Source organism: Vicugna pacos, chromosome 6 (genome assembly GCF_048564905.1).
Source record: "Vicugna pacos chromosome 6, VicPac4, whole genome shotgun sequence".
Lineage (NCBI taxonomy): Eukaryota > Metazoa > Chordata > Mammalia > Artiodactyla > Camelidae > Vicugna > Vicugna pacos.
Window position 1 is genome coordinate 65071302 of NC_132992.1, and position 22253 is coordinate 65093554.

Here is a 22253-nt window from a genome sequence, read left to right on the forward strand (position 1 = left end):
TTTGCTGGACACTCTCACCAGCATTCTCAGCCCCCTTCCTCCCTTGAACTCCTGCTTATTTATTCTGCCAAGTCAGAGCACAGAGTCAAACAACCATCTGTTCTCTCTACTATTGCTTCTAGTTTGCCAAGCACTGCTGGAGAAATTATACGACTGCCAATTCATGCCATTCCAAATCCTCAAGTCCCAAATTCACCTTGACCCTTAGCTCCACTTGGCAATCCTTTTGCTCTTGCCTGGTTGGCTTCCTTTTCCATTCCTCAGGTGCTCTTCCAAACCTCAAGTCATTCCTCTTCCAAAGTTTCCTACCATGCTTCCTCAGTCAACAGCTGACCTAAACATCTACTTCAGGAAAAATTCATGATCACCTTCCCTCCTTTCCATTTCTGGTGGTCATCTGTAGCTTCACCTTCCCTACCTCTGTCCCAGAGATAATGTATTATGTCCACTACCCTCCTTTCAATACTGTTTTTTGTTTGTTTGTTTGTTTTAAGCTCTTAAAGTCTGTGTACATTATCGTAAGGCAAATATTCTTCTTGGAGGTTGTATTCCAAGTTGAAGAAACAGGCATCAGAATGTTAGGATGTTAAGGGTGCTGATTGGCTACGGAAAAGAGCACATCAGAATAGCAAGTGTTCTACTTTCAGTCATTCCCCACCAAGGACAGAAAGGAAGGTGAGCTGGGATGCTGCCTGCACATTAAATGTTTTAAAAATCTAACATGATTCTGCCAACCAAATGTCACAAGATGAAATTTAAAGAGGTCAGGCTTTAATGATCAATGCCATTTTTGTCCTCTACTATTTGCTACCACCTGCCACATCTGCAGTCTTAAATGCTACTACTAATAATTGGTTGCCTTTGTTCCTTCTTTCAGCTGTGTGGAGTTTGCTCACCCTCATTCAATCTAAACTTCTCAAGGGAACTCGTAGCACAACCAATGTGAATTATGTTACGCCTTACCTGACATGGCTGTTCTAATTTAATGTCATACTACGCTATCATACAAAACTTACAAGTAACACATGTATGCTTTAGAAAAAGTATTTGTAGAGACTGCCTAAAGAGAGGTTTTTATGTAGAAGATCCTTAGGAGAGATGTTTATCGGGGGCAGATCCAGGTTTTATGGGACCCTTACAGTATGTATAATTGGAGGAGTTCTCTCTTTCCAAAAAAAGAATACAAAATTATGAATACAAAATGAGGTACAGGGCTTGTGGAAGAGGGCTGTGAAAATGAAAGGCTCTGAAACTTAAGCTTCATTAGTTTCATTTAAATCAGCTTGTTTTGTATTTGAATGCTAACTTAGGACATTAATCACTAAACCCAAACCATTCAAAAATTCACTAAATTGTAAATATTTGACATGAGCCAGGAATGTCATATAATATCACATTTCATTCTCACGACAAACCTTTTAATTTACCATTCTCATTTTTACAAAAGTGGAACTGAGACTTAGAGAATTTAGTAACTTGCTCACAGTCAGCTCACTGCTCACAGTGAAGCTGAGATTCAAACTAAGATCTGACTAAATATTATGTTATTTTCACTAAAATACTCTGCCTTTAAGGTTTCCCAAAAGACAAAGGGATTAAGTTATTTTGGGGAATGCCCCTAGGGAATGCCTGAAAATGCTCAGTTAATATTTGAAATTGACAAGACTTAATGCACATTTGAGAATGTCAATAAAGATACTGCACTAAAACTGTGTTTAAAGGGCATAAAGAAACAAATGTATAACTCTTTGGGCTAGCTTCTGATCACTAAGTGATCCAGATGAAGACAGGAGATCTTAGGGTCTAGGAGAAATGTGATTCTTAACAGGGAGAGGGAAATAGAGGCAGAATCAGATTCTGGAGGTAAGTCTAGAATTACAGCCTCTCAAGAAAGAACTTGGTTGTGGAATGGCATACTGGCAGTGTGGATCTTTTACAAATCATATCCTCTTGTTGCATGTCCAATATAATTCTACCATGCCATTGTGATATATCAAGTCTTAAAGACGGGAAAATAATGGCAATTGGCTCCTGTATTATATTATTCAGTATTATATCTGTACCTTGTGTTTGCCAGTTTGATCTCTATTTTTTAAAAATGTATCCTAGAGGTATCCCCTCCTCCTCCTAAGACCCACAGAAGATAGATGCTTTGTCTCTACCTTTTCCTCACTCAGAAAATCTAGTGCTGTGCCTTATAGATTGTAGGCATTCCATGGAAGTCAATTGCCATGGAAGATGGTGTTGATGAGTTATTTTTGACATGCCATTATTTTCTTCACAATAGGAATTCCATAGTAGATGTGTTGTGATTTTATCCTATGCAATCAAAGACTTCAGAGTAAAACTTTTGGCATTGGCTAAAGCTAAGGCAAGAACTGATCAGATGTAGTTAATAGTATTTTCAGTTAACAAGCTGTCTTTGATGATGGTTTTACTTAAAAGACCTGTTAATTCTGTGGTCTTAGGGCCATTGTGACCTCAAACTGTAGCTAAAATCAGTCCAATGCAACAGGAGTTTCAAGAACAGCAGTATAAAAATGATGACTCAACTGAATGGAACAAGAAGGCACATATTTTCAGGAGGACCTTTTTATTCTTAGAGTAGAAGTTTTCCTTCAAGATGACAAGCGCTTCAAACTCGCCAGGATCTTACTTCTCCTCAAAAACAAGGTGAGTCTTTGATAGAAGGTTGCCAAGTGGTAACTATTCAGGAGGGAAAAGAGGGTCTCTATTATTAGCCCAGGCTAACGGCAGGTATGGTGTCTCTTCCCACAGAAGTTCTAAAATCGAAGGCAACTATTTGAAGGAATTAAGTGAGGACTTAAAGCTAAGGAAGCAGGAGCTGCTGGAGCTGTTCAAACCTCTAGAAGACAGGAACAGCCTGTTATTCCAGAAGTTGATGTCTAACTTGGAGGAAAAACAAAGAAGGTAAAGTTTCCCTACTCAGATGTCTTAGAAGGAGAAAGGCAGGAGAATTTTAATCCATAGGATTAACAATGATTATTGACACTTTTAAAAAGATTTAGATACTCAACTCTAGTAGATTAAAAAATTATAATTACATAATCAGAGTGGGAAGGAATCCTTTATTTTCTTTCAGTAGGATTAAATATGATTCAGCCCTCATCTCACAAAGCTACAGTTACTACTCTTCTTCCCAAGAAACAGATAAGAGCCTTTAGTGTCCTCAGCCTATCATGGTCACACTGATAGCTCCTCATTCATGTTTGTGGAATCACTTTAGGACAGATAACTCTGCTCTTCCCATGCCAAGCAGTAAAATGGTAATCTTTTCTGAGCCTAGAAGTCTGGGTTAGGGTCTGGCCTTACTAAGTAAACTGGGCAGTTGAGGTCTTAACTCTTCTCTAGGGCATTCACTGTTCTTGGGATCAGCCAACTCTCTGTTTCCTTTCTAGTCTCAGGAAATCTCACCATAATGTGCCTACCTTCATTCTCTACCCTAACCATAAGCATCTCAGGGAGCTCAGAGTTTTGGAGAGCAAAAACCAGGAAGAAATTTGTGGTCAGCAGTTTACAACCCAGAAATTCAGACCTCTCAAGGCAAGAGAGCACAAAGGATGGCTTCTCTGCTTATAATTGGAGAGGGAAAAGTACAAAGAGCATAAACAAAAGTTAATTAATACCTTTTAAGAGTATCCTCTCTTCAAGTCAAAGACTGGATATTGATTCAGATTTTGTTAGAAACTTCTTGATGGCTTGAGTCTCTAGAGGCTACCATAAAGATATAAGTGATTTCCCCAACTAACTCAAATGTTTTTATGTGGAGAAGCAAAGTCAGGGAGATGGACAGACATGGGGGGAAAGAATAATTCTGAGATTTATTGAAGACAACAGGTTCTTCAACCTCTGTTTTCACAGAGGCAAAAAATTCCCCTTTCTACCCCAAAAGTCATACACCAAAACATTCTCCTGAAGGGGTGGAGAGGAGTCTCACTAGCTGCTGGAGACAAGTTTTGAGCATTATAGAGCCCAGAATTCATTATAGGGCATATACCAAAGGCAACTGTCAACCAGGAATGAATTTGTCCTATAGAGGCCTCTATGTCTAGAAGGATTTCCATAATTCCTGTGATTTCAGCCCCCATCTCCCTCCCATAGTAGAGTAGCTTCTGACTGGTTGTGAAATATTGGTATTACTCTTTAAGTAGTATTATGTTTTATGATGTCTCTCTCTTCCTTCTAGTCTGCAGATCATGAGGCAGATCATGGCAGGGAAGGGGAATGATGACTCTTCAGTCACTGAGCTCATTAAGGAAGCAGAAGAGATGAAGCAGAATCTGGTAAGAGGTTGGTGGGCATTTCAGAGAATGGCCCTCTGAATAGGGCTCAACTCCACTGCTGGCATCAGATGTGGAAGGGAAGGCAGAATGCTATAATCTCCAGCAGCAGATGCTCCAACACTCGTACGTCCTTGGTCTAGAAAGTACAGGATGATCCAAAGGGAGTCAGATGAAATGTTGGGAAGAATTAGAACTAGCTAGCAAAATTCTGTTTCTCTGACTTAAAAAAAAGTTTCATCTAAAAGTTAATTAATACAAGCATATTAACCTTTCACATTCAAAAGCAATAGAAAATACCAAACTAAAAGAATAGTTTGCTCTGAGAGATTCTTATAAGATTTTTTAAAACCAACTATGTAAAGGATCTTAAAAATTAGAAATTAGTAGTCCAAGCTCCAGAGAAACTGCCATAAGACCAGACAATCTTGAGTGTTGCAAGTGTGAGGCACTCATTACTATGGATATCATACCGTGGTCACCATAATTAAAGTTATTATTCAAAATTATTTTTTTATCATCATCATCAAACTCATCTCTCATGTTCCTGGACTTGGGGTTAGGCCCATTTATTGCCTTCTTCTGTGGTTTACTGTGTCCGTGCCCCCATTCCCCTCAATACTTAGTAATTTCTTCCAACTTTACTGACTAGACAAACACATATTTCTGTTTGTTTGGTTTTCTTCCCCTTCGACAGGAAAGGAAAAACAAGATGCTTCGGAACGAAATGGAGATGCTATGGAACAAGGTGTGCCTCTAAAGATCTTTTGAAAGTATTTGTCTTACAGACCACAATGCAAAGACCTTTCCTTTTTTTTGGTCCATGTCCTCATTTTATCATGTCTCTGCTTCCACCCATGCCTCATTCCAATCTAAGTGATCTTATTTAAAACAATCAAATCATGTCACTCTTCTTATGAAAAACCCTTTACAGCCATTCCTTACTGCGGCATAATCTGGTTCTTGCCTATCTCTCTAGTCCCCTCTCATAGAAGTCCTCCCCTTCCACACTGGCCTCCTTGTGGTTTCTCAAACATGCCAAGACCTTTCCTGTCTGAAGTCTTTTGCTCTTGCTTTATCCCTGGGCTGTAATGCTAGTTTCTTATAGTTGGCTTGTCCTCATCCTTCAGGTCTCTTCTTAAATATCACCTCCTCAAGGAGGCCTCCTTATTCACTCCACTTAAATAGGGCATCCTCCACCCTCCTTCTACTTTCTATTACATAACTTTGTTCATGTCCTCTGTAGCACTTTTTAAAATAATATAAACACATTATTATTTTGATTTTATAGTTGTTATTATTATTTTACTTATTTCTTGTCTCCCCACCCTGCTCTGGAATACATGCTCCTCCAGTATCTTCATTGCTTTGCACATCTTGGAATCCCTAGCATGTAGCACAATGCTTAGCACATAGTAAACAAATCAATAAATGTTAAGTTGAATGAACAAATGAATGAATACTCATTTCTAATTGCTCTATGATTTTACAACAATCAGTGCATTGTTTAAGATAAAAATAGTAGGGGCTTTTGCTGAGAAACCAGGCAGGGGTAGAAATTCCTTTGTAGACTGTGCCTATGGGATCTGAGTGCTTTTTCACAGACTATGAAATTGGAATAGCAGCTTGTCTTGTTAAATAACAGGTATGGGTGTGATCTCTGACTGTTTTTTCATCTCACCTTTCCACAAATAATTCGGATACTATCAAGCCCTGAACCTTGTACTCTTAGCCCTCAGTGGCAGATACAAATTAGTTCTTCAAATTGTGAAAAGTTTTAGTTCCTGAGTTCTTGAGTCCTTGTGATAGGAAATATGCCAGCACCATTCCTCTGTCAAAATCCAGCTACTCCAAAGCTCCAGAAAGACTTAGTAGAAGGGACGTCTATATACCCTAGCTTGTGATTGACTTTCTCTACCCAAGTTTTAAGACAATGAGAAATGGAGAGGCAAGATCATTATGACAAGTGGTTAAGAATACAGGCTTCAGAGTTCAAGAAATCTGATTTGGATTCCAGCTCTGTGATTTCCTACCTGAGTGACCCCAAACAAATGAGTTAACCCCTCCAAGTCTCAGTTTTCTTATCCATAAAATGGAAATAAAAATAGTCCTGTGAGGATTAAATGCGTGTTTATAATGTAGTAGTATAAATAAGTAATGTAGTGAGTAGCTTACAGTAGAGATTGGCATATAATAAAGGTTCAGTTAATAGTTTTTATTATTATAAGACACACTCAAGAGACCAAGTGGAAGGGCTCATTCCATTCTGAACCCCCTTTGGTGGTGCACTTTTCGTGTCAGGCCCTGAGAGGTCGCTGACTGGCAGGAACCAAAAGCCTTGACCCACATTGGCTTTCCACTTCCCTCCTAATTCCCGCTAATTTAAAGCTTTGCCAAATGTCTCTCTACAGACATTCAACACCGAAGAACTCAGTGAGCAACAAAAACTACTGCAGTTGAAGAACAAAGCAGACATGCAGGATGGAAAGGCAAGTAGACTGCATGGTACTTAGAATATCAAAGTTGTTGATGCCACACAGATGGAAACTGCCTGTTGACAATCAGGGCTAATTTGGGTAGACAGGGAGAATGTGGGCCTTAAGGTTGTATTTGATTTACTGTTTGCTGAGACACTGTGTTTCTTTCCTGGGACCTCCTATTCCTTTAGCTCTCTTCTTCATCACAGGCTCCTAAAACCCCCTCATCATCTAGGAAGACCAAGAATGAACTGGAGATGTTGTGTGCAGAGAAAGTGAAGGAAATAAGGAAGGTAGTATAATCTTTCTGAACAGTAGTGACTCTTAGAGCTGATAGATGAGAAATCTTTGATGTAGCAGTAATTTGCCTAAACTATGGTGTGCTCCCAAACTGATACAAAATTTTATAGGTGATCTGGTTCCCTTGGGATATTATATTTGAGTCAGAGAGACACTGCAAATTTCTGGCAAATCATGTTAGCTAGGTCAAAGTGGGAAAAGCTGTACCAATAATGACAACTTCAAAATAGCTATGTGATGTCAAAACACTTGTTAATTTGTTGTTGAACATTTATTTAGAGATATTATGCTTGTTTCTAATCTTCCCACAACCAACTCACCGATAGAAAATGATCCTATTCATTTAGCTTTTAGCTTTTGGAGAGCGGGTTGTACAGGTGGTGCCAATTAAGAGGACTGTGCAGTTGAAACCAATATATTAGTGAGTCTATGAAACTGTAATTTTGCTATAAAGCCTTTGCAGCATACTGAGAAAACTGATTTCTGATCTCAATTTACTTTGTCACCAGAGGCTCTTTCTTCCACCAGGAAAAGCAACAGAGGAAAATGGAATGGGTCAAGTATCAGGAACAAGCCAAAATCTTTCAGGTACTAAGTCTTCCAAGACTGGACATGGGATAAAATTTCATTCATGCAAAATAAAGGCTTTTAGTTTCCTAATATTAAACCCAATTCCTTCATCTGGATTACTAATTGTCATGCTCAAATAAATCTTTTGTGGGAAGCTGGCTGGAGAGCCCTATCTCAGCTTCACCTTGAGTAACTTAAATAGCATTTTTTCCCTATGATCTTGATTTTGTTCTATTTGAAATGGGGGAAAAATCACAAATACTTCTGCCCAACTTTTAAAGACTCAGCATGATGGGATCATTTTTAAACTTCTGAGTAAAAATGATTCAGATAATAGTGGATTTAGAGAAGCCAATACTATGTGACTAGTTTTGGAAAATGTTCTCTTGTAGAATGAGTTTAGTGGCAAAGTAATTGAGCTGAGAATTGAAGCCTTGAAGAACTACCAGAAGGCCAATGATCTCAAGTTATCACTGTACATACAGCAGAATTTTGAACCAAAGCAAGCACCTTTGAATCTTCCTGGGTCCCAAGGTAGGTCGAGTATTCATAGATACCTAGTTTGAAGTTTGTTTTGTTTTACATTGGAGATCTCATTACATATACAGTGATAGCATAATGCCTGGCGCACCATACGTTAAATGTTAGCTATGTTATATATTATCACTATCACCATTATTATTACACTGAAGCTCTTATATCAAGATAAGAATTCCTCTGGAGGAAATAAAATTTTCCTTTGTAAAGACCGAGTAATATATTGTGTGCTTCACATACGTAGTTGTCACATAGTTGGCATCTGATAAAATATTAGTTTTCTCCCCACCTCCTCCCCTTTCCTAGGAATTAGTGGTTTGATCTTACAAATCTTATTGGAATAGACTCTGCGACTTCAGAATAGAAGGTTGAGGAGATAAACATCTGACAATGGTTGTGAGTTTCACCAATCCAGATATTCCTCTGGGAGTTTCAGCATTTTCCCACCCCAAAGAATGTATGGCATCACTAGAAGAAATCATATAGCTTACTATTAAAAAGTAGAATAAAGGAATGGCTTCTGAGGGGCAGGAATAAAGGGTTCTTAAATTTTCAAGGATATATGAAACTGAACTCTGTAATTTAAAAAGGAGACACAAAATGAGAAATCGTGGCTAAGGGATGCCAAAGTTTTATTAGTATCAGTATGTATGTGTCCAATATCTTCTCAATCTTATTCTATAAGGGCTTGAACAGCTTATAAAATCACACACAGCACAGAGATTAAATAAATAGATGAATACATCAAAGCAAAAGGAACATAAGTTGAAGCCAGGTAAATGAAAATGTGTAATTAAAGTACCATAGCGTTGGTATAGCTAGTCTTCAAACCTGATTCTGAATTTCCCAAAAGAAACATGGATTTATGGTGTCCACAAAATAACAATAAACCAACTGCTCAGGAGAAACATAGCTTTTCCTGAGTACTGAGACAAGAGAGGTTTCTCCTCCAGGTCCTTATCACAATGTTAGGACACTCTATGTGTGTCATAGTAGCTAATGTCCTCAATAGTATTTCTAAAATGAATTCAGAATCTGAATTTCCCAGGCTGTTTGTTATCTGTTCCTTGGTACAATCTCATAAGAAATTATTATTTTGAAAATTTTTTAAAATGATGGATCAGCTCAAGATGATTGGGTCCATGTACATAAAGCACTCTGATGGTCTGACTTGATTCATATTTAAAATTCAGAAAATCTGGAAGACTGGAGGGACTACCTATCCTTCAGCCAGTGTTCCATTCATACTTTTAACTGCTGTTTTGATAAGAATTGGACTTCAGAAATCTTGAGGTTTTCTTCTCCAATAAGAACCTGGAATACAACCAGAAGCAGTAGAAAGTTGTTAAGGTATGCATTGAAAAGATGGAGGACGGGAAGGTATGAGGACAACAGATTTTTGTCTTCTCTCATTTAAAACTAGCTGAAAGTCATCTTGAGGGATCTATAGAATAAGAAGCCAAAAGTCTTTTAGCTCCAGATTCAAATAAAACCAAGATAGTAAACAGTGAAGGGTTCCATTCAACGTGATCACCTCAGTAGATTTTTTTCCCCTTGTGTGCATAACATTGAATCTTTGAACTTTGAATTAGGACAGCCCACAGATCAACACTCTCTTCTCTCCACTTATGCTTCTGGAGAGTTAAGTGATAGGGAACTAAACTGTTTAGTTAACTACTAATGAGTGTAGCCACAGGCATGAGTGACCCATTGTACATGTGTTTTATTGATTGTGCATTCATGGAGCACTGATTGTAGGCCAGTTTCATTTTCTCACACACATATACACAAAGTCTTTGGTTTTGTCTGAGCCCAAGTGGATCTGAAATCTAAGTCCTGAATTTTGGTTATGTCGACCTATTTACAGCCTAGTGTTTGATTATTAAAAAGAAAACCAAAGAAGTATTAGTTTTCTTTTTAGACAGATTTTTAAAGTAAATATGTTAAGGTATTATTACCAACAGTGATACGAGAAGCAGTTGTGTGCTGCTCAGTGTTTCTCAGCTTCCATGTCACTTGGACTATTATTTATTCAATATGTTCTGTTTAGACTGACTTCTTTAATTTTGTAAATGAATTCCTTGAAAATAAAACTACATTGCTGTTTTAAATGAAAAACAATGCAACTTTCTATAATAGAAAGTAAACATAGTAAACATGCAGATAGCAAAATTTTAGTATTCTAACAAGTTGCTGAAGCCTAAGGCCTGTTTTATCTTTCTCAGGGAGTGAGATTAGCAAGATGTATAGAGTGTTAAAGAAAACCAGCACCAAACTGAAACTCTTCTCCTTCATGCCATCAAGGCATCAATTTGAAAGAATCAAAAGGGGAATAATTTTCTCACTGTGATTTACAGTATTGAATACTGTGCTCCAGCACCTCGTAAATTTATTACAGTTGCCACCTAAAATCACTCACCATCACATTTTGGGAAATAATAGTTTAGTGGGAAAACCACTGGATTTAGAGTCAGATATACGAGTTGCAGGCCTTAACTCTGAGGCTAACCAGTTAGATAAACTGGGCCAGTCATTTAATTTCAGTTTTTTTCTTTATCCAAAACAACAGTAACATATTATAGACCGTGTTTAAAACATATGGCTTTGTGTAACCCTCACAATGACTCTATGGGGCTGGTATTACAGATCAAGAAACTAGCTCAAGGAAGCCAGGCTTCTGACTCCATAGCCAAATCTCATCTCCTAGAATATGCTGCAAAGTGACAGTGTTCCAGGATGTGACTTATCATGACTCCCACACCTCTAAAGACTATTATTTGAATCCAAACTCATCACTTACTTAATGTATAATCCTCCCAATAAAGAGTCATACCCCCAACATTAATTTTTTCAGTAATGAAACACTAGTTCTAAAAGGGGTTGACAGATTTGTAATTCTTCATTTAGCCCAGTAGGTGGCACCAATCACATCCAGGCCTCCAGTCCACAAATAGTGGTAATTCAGGAAAACGTGGGGAGCCATTGGTCTTCTATTTCCCTTAGGACAAAATGTGCTACATTTATATATCAAATGAAAAAAGAAAAAAAATTGATATTTTCTGCCATGCTTCTTAACACTGAGGTGTATTACTGGCAGCCTTGATGATACCATATTAAATTCAGTATTCTGCTGCAAAATACATACCTATTATTCTGCTTGGTGAACTACAGTGTTCTCCATTCCAAAAACAGCCATTGCCCACTTCTTCCACAATCCCTATCTAATATTTTTTTTTCCCTACCACATATAAATCAGGCGATTAGGACAAAGAATTAAAAAATCAGGCAATTGCACAGAAATTGAGGTTTTTCTTTTGTTTTTTGAAGTTTAAGTACTTAATGGTGTTCCTGGATAGTGTTCCTTTTCCTCTAGTTTCAAAAGAATTGGATTCCACAAACCTGCCTTAAAGAAAGGAAAGAATGTAATTCTGGACACACCTCCCAGCAAATCAGGGTATAGGCCCTTCTGTTGTAAGCATTTACAAATAGAGGGAGGGTTTTTCCCGCTTGTCTTGGCCAAGAATTCCTCCTCCCACATCAGTTGTCCTGTGTGCTGGTTGGCTGCGTTGCAGTGGTGTGATCTATTTGGTTGGCAAAATATAATCCTGTGTTAATACTGACTTTGTTACACTTAAAGCATTTTCTACTTGCAAATTTCCTTGATGCCCAGGTTGTAGCTTTATCGTTGTCAGTCTCATCTGCTTAGCATATTGCATCACCTAGGCTTATAGAAGAGAAAAATATTTTATACCCAGGGTGAAGTCTTTCCTTTCGGTCTTTCGAGAGATGGATCACATTTGAAGGGATTTACTTCCAGACCAGTGTAAAATTACAATTTGACCCCGAGTGTACGGCAGCCTTTCCTGGCTTCTGCAGCGTCAAGAGAGCAGTTCTTGGCCTTTGGCAGTCACTTACCTATCTTAGAGAGCACAGGCACGAAGCAATCTTTAAATTCAGCTGAGTTTCCCATCACACCTGCTGGTACTTAAAGAAGAAGTTTATCTTCCATAATAATAGAAATGGTGATAAGACTCTTGATTCTGACAGCCTTGTTTTTCTCTCTTCCCCTCCCCTCCCCCCAGCCCCCTCCCCCTACTCTAAGCATTTCCTTGAGCTCTTTTGAGAAGAAGTTGAAGGTTGCATGTGGATATGTTGTTCCACTTATAAATTCAGATGAAAGCCAAGTGTGGTGGGAAATGAATACTCTTGAGGCCTTATTTATTCTATAACTCCCTCTCTGTTCTGAAAGCAAGTCATTCTTTCTGGCTTTAACCTTTACTTCACTTTAGTATTACTCTTCCTGATGGCTGAAACACACACCAGCAGGTGCTGCTGAAAGGAAAAAAGTAGCGTTAAGCTAAAATGCTGAAAGGCAGGGGTGGAAACCCACAGCTAGCTCAAATCTGGGTCCTTGATAAATAGTATTGCTCTTAAATACAGGCTTTTTTAAAGCTTTGCAGCAACTTGAACCTTTTGAATGTCAGCATTAGGCTCATGGTATTAGTAGGTTAGGAAGTTAATTTCTAAACTAGGTCACTCTTTCATTTCCTGTAAAACCTACAGAAGTCCAAGGGAGAAGAAAAGTCTTCTTTCCTAAATATAAACATTGAAAAAAAAAAAAGGTAAACTGTACCTTTATAAATACTATGATTATTTCTGTGAGTGACAATAGATTCCTAACTTTCTTTGCATCACATGCTCAGGAAAGCAGCAAGATGTCTAGGATAGGGTTGTCATATTTAGCTAATGGAAAGAAGATGCCCAGTGCAGTTTGAACTGCAGATAAACAGTAACTTTTTAGTATAAATATGTCCCAAGTATTGTGTCCCAAGTATTGTATGGGACATATTTACATTAAAAATTATTTCGTGTTATTGAAATGCAAATTTAACTGGCTGTCCTGTATTTTAGTCTGGGAACCCTAACCTAGTACAGACTCACCACAGGGCACCCTAAAATTCTCCCATTTCTCCCTTTTTATTGCCTTGTTTCTCCCTCTCTCTCCGTGCCTGTCATTCTCTCTGCCTCTTCTTTGTTGTCAGCATCCCCTCCTTTACCTTTGGTTTATTCTCCGTTGTTCAAGGTTGGCCATTTTTGTGGAATATGTATCTGGGTTATGTGATGATGTGTGTACATGTGTGTGATTTATCATCTCATTTCTACCTTTGAAAGTTGTATTAGAAGCACATCATGTAGTCTAGCAAATAAAATTGTTTTTACTTGATGTAATCCTCAAATGAATCCCCACTCCACCCCTGGCCATGGGACATAAGCTCTCAACAAAAGAAAAGAGTCACCACTTTAACTTCAAAAATATTGTTTGATGAAGTTATTTTCTAAAACAAAAATTTGAAAATCCACATCAGTGCTAATACCAGTCAGTCCTACAACTGATATACTGATACAATGATATGATAATGCGGTGACTGTTAATAGTTTTGCAACCCAAAATAAAACTAGGTTTTTTACTTAAAGAAAGCTCTCGTTTTCCTAATATTTCCCATCAGGTACTATGGGCATTACAGCTATGCGCAGAGCAACTACTGACAAAGATGCATCTAATGTGGTGAGAACTACTTTCCTTCTCAAAATCATTTTCAAGGCGTGAATAGATAGCTGGTGTAGGTTTTTGGAATGCCTGTTTTAATGCACGTTCTAATTTAATATTTTTTAGAGGCTTTGCAAAGTGAATGCCAGGACACGTGGTGTTTGAGCTGTCATTTTTTCTGCTTTTTCCTGTCTTAGAGAATTCTGGGATCAAAGACCTACACAGAACAACAAGGAGCTCAAGGAAGTCAGTTTGATGATGGAAGAGGGAGGCTCTTTTTTCTGAGGTCAATGCCAGATGAAGCACTGAAGGATTAGAAGGCTTTCACTCCACTTGCTTTGGACAGATGTAGACTAGGCACAGCCATTTGTGTTAATTAAAACCTCTCAAACCTTTGTTACAGTGCTGTTTTCACTCCCGCCCTCCAGACTGGGTGGAAATGCTAGTTAGGTGCTTGGCCTTAAGCATGTCAGGAATTTAGTCAGCTAATGGATTATAAACAGCCTCTGATTATTTTGATAGCTTTTGATTTTGAAGTGACTGATTCCAACCACATTGTATGTTGTTAAGTCCATAAGAAGCTGCTCCTCGCCACTTCTGAAGTGTTAAATTCTGCAGATCCTCCACTGGCAAATGAGCAAAAGTAGGTACAAAGTAAGGAAATAATACTCCATAGACTCCTCTTACTCTCTCACCGACCACATGCATCTGCCCTGTTGATACTGCCTCCTGGTTATCAATTTCTTTGAGTATCTTCTACCTTTCCAGCACCCCTGTTTTACTTCAGTTCTCTTTCCTGCCTGGATTACCAGTCTCTTAATTGGTTTCCCTGCTTCCAGTCCCTCTAATCCATCTTCCACAGTGCTACCGAAGTTATCTTTTCTAAAAGAGAAACGAGATCATGTCATTTCCCTACTGGTTTCCCATTGACTTTAGTATAAATACAAATTCCTTCACAAACCATATAGTGATCCCCCTCCCACTGACACTCCAGTGTCATCTTTCACTGTAACCCCCTTCCCTCATACCTCGACACTGAACTGTACAGAACTGTTTGCCGTTCCCCCAAGGCACCACGAGTTCTGTTATCTCCGTGCCTTTGCACAAAGCTCTGCCTGAAAGAGTCTTCTCTTCTTGTCTGCTTGACCGTTGCCTACTTGTCCTAAGGGCCGAGTTTGGTGCCCTTCTATCCTAGTAATTCTCAATCCTACTTGTGTATGAGAATGCCCTTGGGAGCTTTTAAAAACTCTAATTCACTGACCCCCTTTCCAGATCATTTAAATTATGATCTCTGGGAGCAGGCAAAAGCATCTGCATTTTTTGGTGGGAGGGGAGATAATTATGTTTATTTATTATTTATTTAACGTAGGTACTGGGGATTGAACCCAGATCTTGTGCATGCTAAGTACACACTCTACCATTGAGCTATACTCTCCCCCAGCATCTGTATTTTTTTTAAAAGCTCCCGTATGTGCAGTCACGTTTGAGAATCACTGTTCTAGTCTCTTAACTCTATCATAGCACATAACAAGCTATATTGCAATTATTTGTTTGCCTGGCTTATCTACCTCCTTTACCAAATTGTAAGCTTTTTGAGGTCCAGGACTATGTTTCATTCATCTTTTAATTTTGACCACCTAACACAGTACCTGAGATCTGACAGAAGCTCAGATACTGCATAAGGTCATAGAAAGTTATTTCCAAAGTCCCAGGTCTTCTGACACCCTGTCTTCTGTCAGTATGATACCACTGGATCATATTGTGTTTCCTGAGATCTTCAGGTCTTTTCTTTAATTAAGTTGTCATTAATTTTCTACCTCATGTCAGTCTGGGGAAAGTTGATTTATATGTGGTTATGAGTAAATCAGCTAATTAAAAATCTTCCTTCTATCAAGGTCAATTTAAAATTTTAAAAGTGGCTTTAAAGATGGCTTTTTAAAAATGTACTTTTGGACTGGAGAAGTTTACACGAAATCATAGAATTTGGACATTAGACGGGACTTTAAATAAGTAAGAGGACACTGGAGGTCAGATATATTGAAATGGTGTCCAAAGGCCGACAGTTAATTTGGGGCTGTTAACAGTTAAGCTGGTTACCAGAGCCTAGGTATTATTCCTGCCAGTCCTATTCCAATTTAACTTATATGTTTTCCCTCTTGATTACAAAAATGCAGCCCTGAGATGATTAGTTTCATGTTCTACCAACTGAGTTAGCTGAGTGTGTAATTCACATTCTCTTTCAAGAAAGCCATCTCTGTACGTATTACAGCCCTCTGTACTTTGGCAGGTGTGGAAAGATTTTCCAAGTTGATTGGATTAGACAGAGCAATGAGAACAAAAGTCAGGAACAAAAAAATCTGACTGTACCATTGACTACCTTGAATAAGTCATTTGCTCTCAGGGCCTTAGATTCTCAATTTTAAGGTTGGATTAAAGAGTAACATTCAAAAGTTTTCAAAATCATGGGGTTTTTTTGGTTTCTTTTTATCATTTCAATGGGTTTAGATGAGTTTCTGACCTATTTTTTCTGTTTTGTTGTTGTTGTTGTTGTTGTTAACCAAGGCATGAAATAAACTAGTTTACTTGTTGGTAGAGATGTATAACTCCTTAAACAAATGAATCGTTTGCCACCTCTAAAGTGTTGAAATTATATGTTCATTACCGTTAGGCTTATCACTTTTCCATCAAATGCTCCAAATCTTTCAACTTCTTCAAAACACAAAGCAGAAATATTGTAGCCTTTTATCCTACTTTGTTTTTCAGACTTCACAGTGGACTCTGACTTTTACCTGCATGGCAGTGCAAAGTGATCAATTGGATTGGCTGGCTACCTACATGGGTGTGTACATTTTGATAAATCCAGGATACGGATCTCAGCTTTGTGGGTAAAACTTTATTTGATCAACTTACCCAACAAATCAGAGACTCATTTAAGCAACCCAAACTCCCAAGAGAATCACTGATAAACCCAATATTAATTTAAATTACAGAAAGGGCTATCCCTTCCAATGTGGTTGGAATATGTCTATATTTAGGGCATTCCCATCACAGAACCAGATTATTAGAGAAACTGAATTAGTAATCAGAAAGTACTGGTGGAACTGAAACATCATTATATTAAGGTTTTATTTTTACTCATAATATTCCAATTATGTTTCTCTGAGACTAAAACCCTTGATATTCTTGGGATATACCTGGGAGATGGTTTTCAATTTTAAGTTCAATTAAGGAAAACTCTATCCCACCAGCAATACGTTTAATAACCATAATCTCGGGTAGTGCTATTTTTCGTGGCTTATGTCATTTATTTTACCTTGACATTCTAGCTACTCAGGGAATATTTACTAACATTCCCCCTCCCCTAAAGTTGCCTTTTTGCAATGACCGCAAATGATTAGTAATGTTTGTCATATTTCTTTCCTAAATGAAATAAGGCCAAAACAACAGTCTGCTACTTTCATCTTTAGTCTAAAATTGGAACCATCAAAGGGGGCAAGTGACAGTAGGCAACATTTTGCCTTATGCTTTTAGTTCCAGGCAGAAAAATCTAGCTTTAGTATTGTTTGTGTGAATTATTGCCACCTTCAGTGGTGTCTCCTTTTATAGGCAGAAGCTTCTGCAAGCTGTTACATGCCAAGGCAAGTTTCTAAATGTCCCTCTGGTACCTTGGGAGGAGCCTGCATTGCCAGCAATTCAAAATCCCTATTGCTTCATATGTTCTGTATTTAGTCACCAAATATTAGGAAATGGGACAGGAACAAGGTCTGTGTTGGAAAAGGATACTTGCTCTGTACCCAATCAATCCCACAGCAGGCGATTCATCGGCAGATAAATACAAAATGTAATTATTACATGGTAAAGTGAGATTTTTCAGGACGACTGAAAAATCCATCATCTCTGCTTCCTTCACAAATTCATTTATTCTTCCTAACATTTCAAACCTTTATTTAAGGTTCATTTTAAGCTGAAATGCCAGATAAACACTCCTATTAACCATATTTCTTCCAATTATTACTCAACCTAGAAGAAAATGAGTTTACTTAAGTTAACAAAATAATTTTTTGTTTCTTTTGTAGAAACAAAAATATTTTTCTAGGGTAGCTGGTCTTTGATTACTACCAATTAAAGATAATGGAACATTATTAGAATAATGGAAACCAATTAATAATAATTTAAGAATAGCATGATGTTTTTGATTTTTTAAAAAGTCCACTTAAACTCAATCCATGTCAGTGATTAAGTTTGGGACTATCTTTTCTTGACTTGGTATATTAAAGACCTTGTAGACAGAGCCCTTTCAAGAAATCAGATAGCTTCTGGGCATTCAATTAATGTTATATTTCCATTTAACAAATCTCATTCTCTATTTCCTTATCTAATAGTTTCTTCTTCTTCCAGCAAATACTGTCCTCTTCCATTTTCATCTACCCTTTCTTTGAATTAAGGGAGGAAAATCAGTGCTTTCTTTAGAAATCACTTTTTTGTCCCTTGTTTCCTTTATAAGATTAGGAGCCATATAAATAAGTGGTGACCTTGGATACTTGTAAATTGTCAGCACACACCAAGAAGAGCTTCTCTATCTTCTGAATATTAACATGAAATAATGGCGGTGGTATCAAACATCTAATTTAGCACTCTCAGGAAAAAATAAAGTTTATAGTAATGGTGGAGAGAGATAGGAGTCTGTAAGAGCTGAACTAAGTATTAACTATCCAGGCACTAGCCTTACAAGTGGTACCCAGATCCATCTTCACTTGATCTTAGTCCATTCGGTAGGGGTGCAACTGATCCTGATCCTCTGGGTGAGTACAGGACCGAGGGCTAACCACTTAGAAAATGCTGCTCCCTTTGCCTTAGTGCTTTGGCATGGGGACTTCACCTAAACCTGTGATTCCCAAGATTTTGGTCTCAGGATACCTTTACACTCTTAAAAATTATTGAGGGCTCCAAAGAGCTTTTGTTTAAGTAGGTTATACCTATTGATATTTATTACATTAAAAAGTTTAAAATATAAAAAATATACACACAGTCCATTAGCTATAAGAGTGATGGTATCTCTACACATTATGAAGCTTCTGGAAAATTCTACCATATATAATGAGAAAATGAAAGTAAAAAGACAAATAATGGCTTAGTATTAGTAGGAAAATACTTTTGACCTTGTAGACCTCTGAAAGGGTCCAGGTATTCCCAGATGGACTAGAAAACTACTGATCTCAATTATAGGCTAGAGAAGCCAATACACATCTGAACTTCCCAGCTGCATGAGCCAATGAATTTCTTTTGGCTTAAACTAGGATCAGTAACTTGCAAACAAAAGCATCCCTACATCTGGATTTCCAGTTGGGGACCTCAGAGGAAGAGAGGAAGAGTGGGAAAGACACAAAGGACCATGGCACAAAATTCAAGCAGCAGTCAGGGCATCAGAAATATAATATCAAAAGCCCAAGGAAAAGTTCAAATTTATTTTAATAAAAATGGCAGACATTGGAAAATATTGTCCTAGTTTTTCTCAAGTAAGTGTCATCAAACTCCATGAGCAATTGAGGTGGCTCGGCTTCACTTCACTAAAAAATAACAAACATGGGCACCAGAACTAAAATCAAAATGTCAATTTCATTAGTAGGAAAGAATAAATTGATCTTATTAGACTTCAGAAAATTCTAATTCAGAAAACTACTTCTGGGGGAAAAGCATTAGGCTACTTGGGTCAAATACTAAAAATTTCCCCAGTATTCTCTATTCTACAGAACTGTATTTTCTCTAAATATATAGTTGTCTAAAATCCCAGCTTGTAAAGAAACCTTTGAATATTCTTTTCTAATAGGCTGAATTTCTAATTGATATGTTTTCATGGATATACACAGTAATCAGTCACTGCCTGTAGCGAGTTGGATAGTGTCTCCTCAAATTTTACATCCACCTAGAACCTTAGAGTGTGACCTATTTGGAAATAGGGTCTTTGCAGATGTGATTAGTTAAGGTGAGGTCAGACAGGATTAAGATGGGCTCTCTAAATGTAATGACTGTATCCTTATAAGAAAATACACACAGGGAAAGCCATGTGAAGACAACAGAAAAAAGAGATGTAACTATTCTCTAAGGAAATCCAAGGATTGCTGGCAGCAAACAGAAGGTAGGGAGGCAAAGAATTCCTCCCTAGAATCTTCAGAGGGAACATGGCTTTGTTGACACCTTAATTTTATTAGACTTCTGGCCTCCAGAACTGTGACAGAATAAATTTCTTTTGTTTTAAGCCACTCAATTTGTACTTAGTTATGGCAGCCCTAGGAACTAATACACTGCTTAATTCAGCCAGTCAAAAGTTTGTCTTAACTGTTTCATGCTTCCTTGGGGGAAAATAATAGGTTAAAATCAACCAGAGCTTCACCTTGTGCTTTTTAAAAAATATTGTGCCAAATACATGTAACAAGATTTACCATTTTAAAGTATATAATTCAGTGGTATTAAGTATATTCAAAATATTGCTTGCACCTATTTTCAACCTACTGAGTTTCAGTTGTGGTCATTAGCCAATCAGGAAAGAGGCAAGAATAGAAGAAGCCTTAGAGGAAGAATAGTTCATTACCAAATTCCTTCTTGGTCACCCCTAGTGCTAATGAGGGGAGTCTGATCCCAGAAAAGCCAGTAAGCTTTTGCCTTATTTACATTAAAATTGTGACCAACCACAGGAAAACTAAAATACTGGGAGGGCTAAATGTAAATACCCCATTCCTGGAAAAATTCAACCTTCCTTCATTTAGTAATTCATTTCTATTGATAATATGAAGTTTTATCTTCATAATGAAAGTCATTATGTAAGCCAAATGTTTACCTATCTTTTATGTTAATTCTCAGTTAATGTAAACACCTGTAATTTTCATGATTAAAAATCTTAGGAATGGAGAGGATAAATTCCTGGGCACTTCTAACTCTTTATATACAAACTCTCAACTTTTTCACTTTCTTCCACCTCCCCCAATATGTTCCTGAGACATTTATCAATGTTTGGAAATTCTACTCTCTACTTTCCAGAATTTTTCTTTGCTGTAACACTTGATTCCAGGATGAATTCTGAAGAAATGTCAAATAGTAACAGGGGTTAAGAAGCATGTACATTCTGCAATATTCATTCATAATCAGCAGTAAAAGGTCACACTAGATAGCAAGGACACTGGGCTTTTTTGGTATAAATTTTGTTACAGCTTCCTAAATTCAACAGAGATGAGTACACTTGAAAACTGTTGAAAGACAAGTGTTATAATTGTCCAGCTCACGTCTATTAAAATTGATTTTTTTCTAGCAATTTCAGTAGTTTTAGCAAACAAACCTCCATATGCTTTAGAAGGCTCAATTTATATTCACCCTTCCCAATTAAATTTTACTGAATTTCACCATTATTACTTTCAGAGATACAAAAAGCCCCTTGTTTTCTGTTATTTGTGAAATAAAAGTGCCAGTTTCTTTCCATGAATAATTACAGAATATTCCAAATTGAAAGGGTTCTTGTCTTCCACATTAGTTAAAGGATGAAGAAAAAGCCCTAAACTTGTTTAAGGTTACAGAATCTGTTAGTGGGCAGGTTCAGAATTTAAATCTCTAAAAATTCAAGATATTTTTTAATCATTTCAAATTTGAAGTGCTGGAGAGACTAAAGACAGGTTAGAAAAAGTAATAATGTAACCAACTACTTGCTCTTCATCTTTAGTTTGAGATAAAGGAAACTCTTCCGTTGGACATACTCTCACGTATATATCTCTTATTTGAAACTAGTTAAGAAACCATTGTCTCTCAGGCTCTATGGTGATAGATTACTATAGGAAGTGGGTTCATGATCTGGCTTCAATTTTAAATCCACCGTCGAAAATACTAGCAATACACATACAAGAAATTTTACTAATTCATTTAATCGCATCTCAATTCCATCATTTCCTTTGTACTCTCATTATTTAAAATGAAATACATAACAATGTGAATCTTCAATTAAAGGATAAGTTCACGTCCTAGTTGGAAAAATAAAACTCATAATCTTCAAACTGAGATTTTAATTGTCTACAAACGTTGATGATTATACATTTTGAAAACTTTTTCATTTTTATGCTTCCCAGCTTTACCACAGCTGAGAAGAAAAAATACACATGTGTAATTTTTTTTTAATTCAGACGATGAAAGGGCTAGATAGAAGCAAACTAAGAAACCGATGTGAAACAGCCACAGGTGATTAATAACACATTTAACGAAAGACACATGAAAATAACTGGCAACTAAAGCTATTTTCATGGTAATCTCATATCCCAGAAATACTGAAATTGCCACCACCGGGGTTCTATTTCCAGGTTTGTGATTGTGGTTCGGGTGGGAGGAACACATTTTTCTCATTCTCTAAGACCGGTGCTTTTCATCTGGAAGCAGAGACCTCAGCGATGAAGCTCAGACCACAAAACCACGGAACAGCGGGAGGAAGAGAAGCCGACTATCTTCACTCAGGGTGCTCTGCCGCAGGCTCCTAAGCTTCGCCTG

At 37.5% G+C, this 22253-nt stretch overlaps 1 protein-coding gene across 10 annotated transcripts; it reads left to right on the plus strand.

Annotated features, from left to right (window-relative positions):
• The first annotated feature begins 674 nt into the window (after nt 1-674).
• Nucleotides 675-17543, plus strand: CCDC196 (coiled-coil domain containing 196). 10 transcript variants are annotated; one of them, XR_012073693.1, is made up of 14 exons: nt 675-763; nt 2469-2673; nt 2779-2931; nt 4208-4304; nt 4999-5049; nt 6713-6790; nt 6970-7071; nt 7607-7666; nt 8041-8182; nt 8492-8581; nt 8871-8960; nt 9379-9535; nt 13693-13751; nt 16497-16609. XR_012073693.1 is itself a non-coding variant. In XM_072963247.1 (12 exons), the coding sequence occupies exons 2-12, from the start codon at nt 2624-2626 to the stop codon at nt 17381-17383; spliced, it is 912 nt and encodes a 303-aa protein (XP_072819348.1). In that variant the 5' UTR covers nt 675-763; nt 2469-2623; the 3' UTR covers nt 17384-17543. The 10 variants fall into 10 exon arrangements, 6 of the variants coding, with proteins under 6 accessions (XP_072819348.1, XP_072819346.1, XP_072819347.1 ...); XR_012073694.1 differs by lacking the exons at nt 8871-8960; nt 16497-16609 and adding an exon at nt 13931-13946; XR_012073692.1 differs by lacking the exons at nt 8871-8960; nt 9379-9535; nt 16497-16609 and adding an exon at nt 13931-13948.
• Nucleotides 17544-22253: the final 4710 nt, after the last annotated feature.

Excerpts from the sequence above, each read along its gene's own strand:
- CCDC196 (XM_072963245.1), top strand. The coding sequence starts at position 2,624 with ATGACAAGCGCTTCAAACTCGCCAGGATCTTACTTCTCCTCAAAAACA. Across the intron at positions 2,674-2,778 it reads TACTTCTCCTCAAAAACAAG|AAGTTCTAAAATCGAAGGCA; the intron begins GTGAGTCTTTGA and ends CTCTTCCCACAG. Across the intron at positions 2,932-4,207 it reads TTGGAGGAAAAACAAAGAAG|TCTGCAGATCATGAGGCAGA; the intron begins GTAAAGTTTCCC and ends TCTTCCTTCTAG.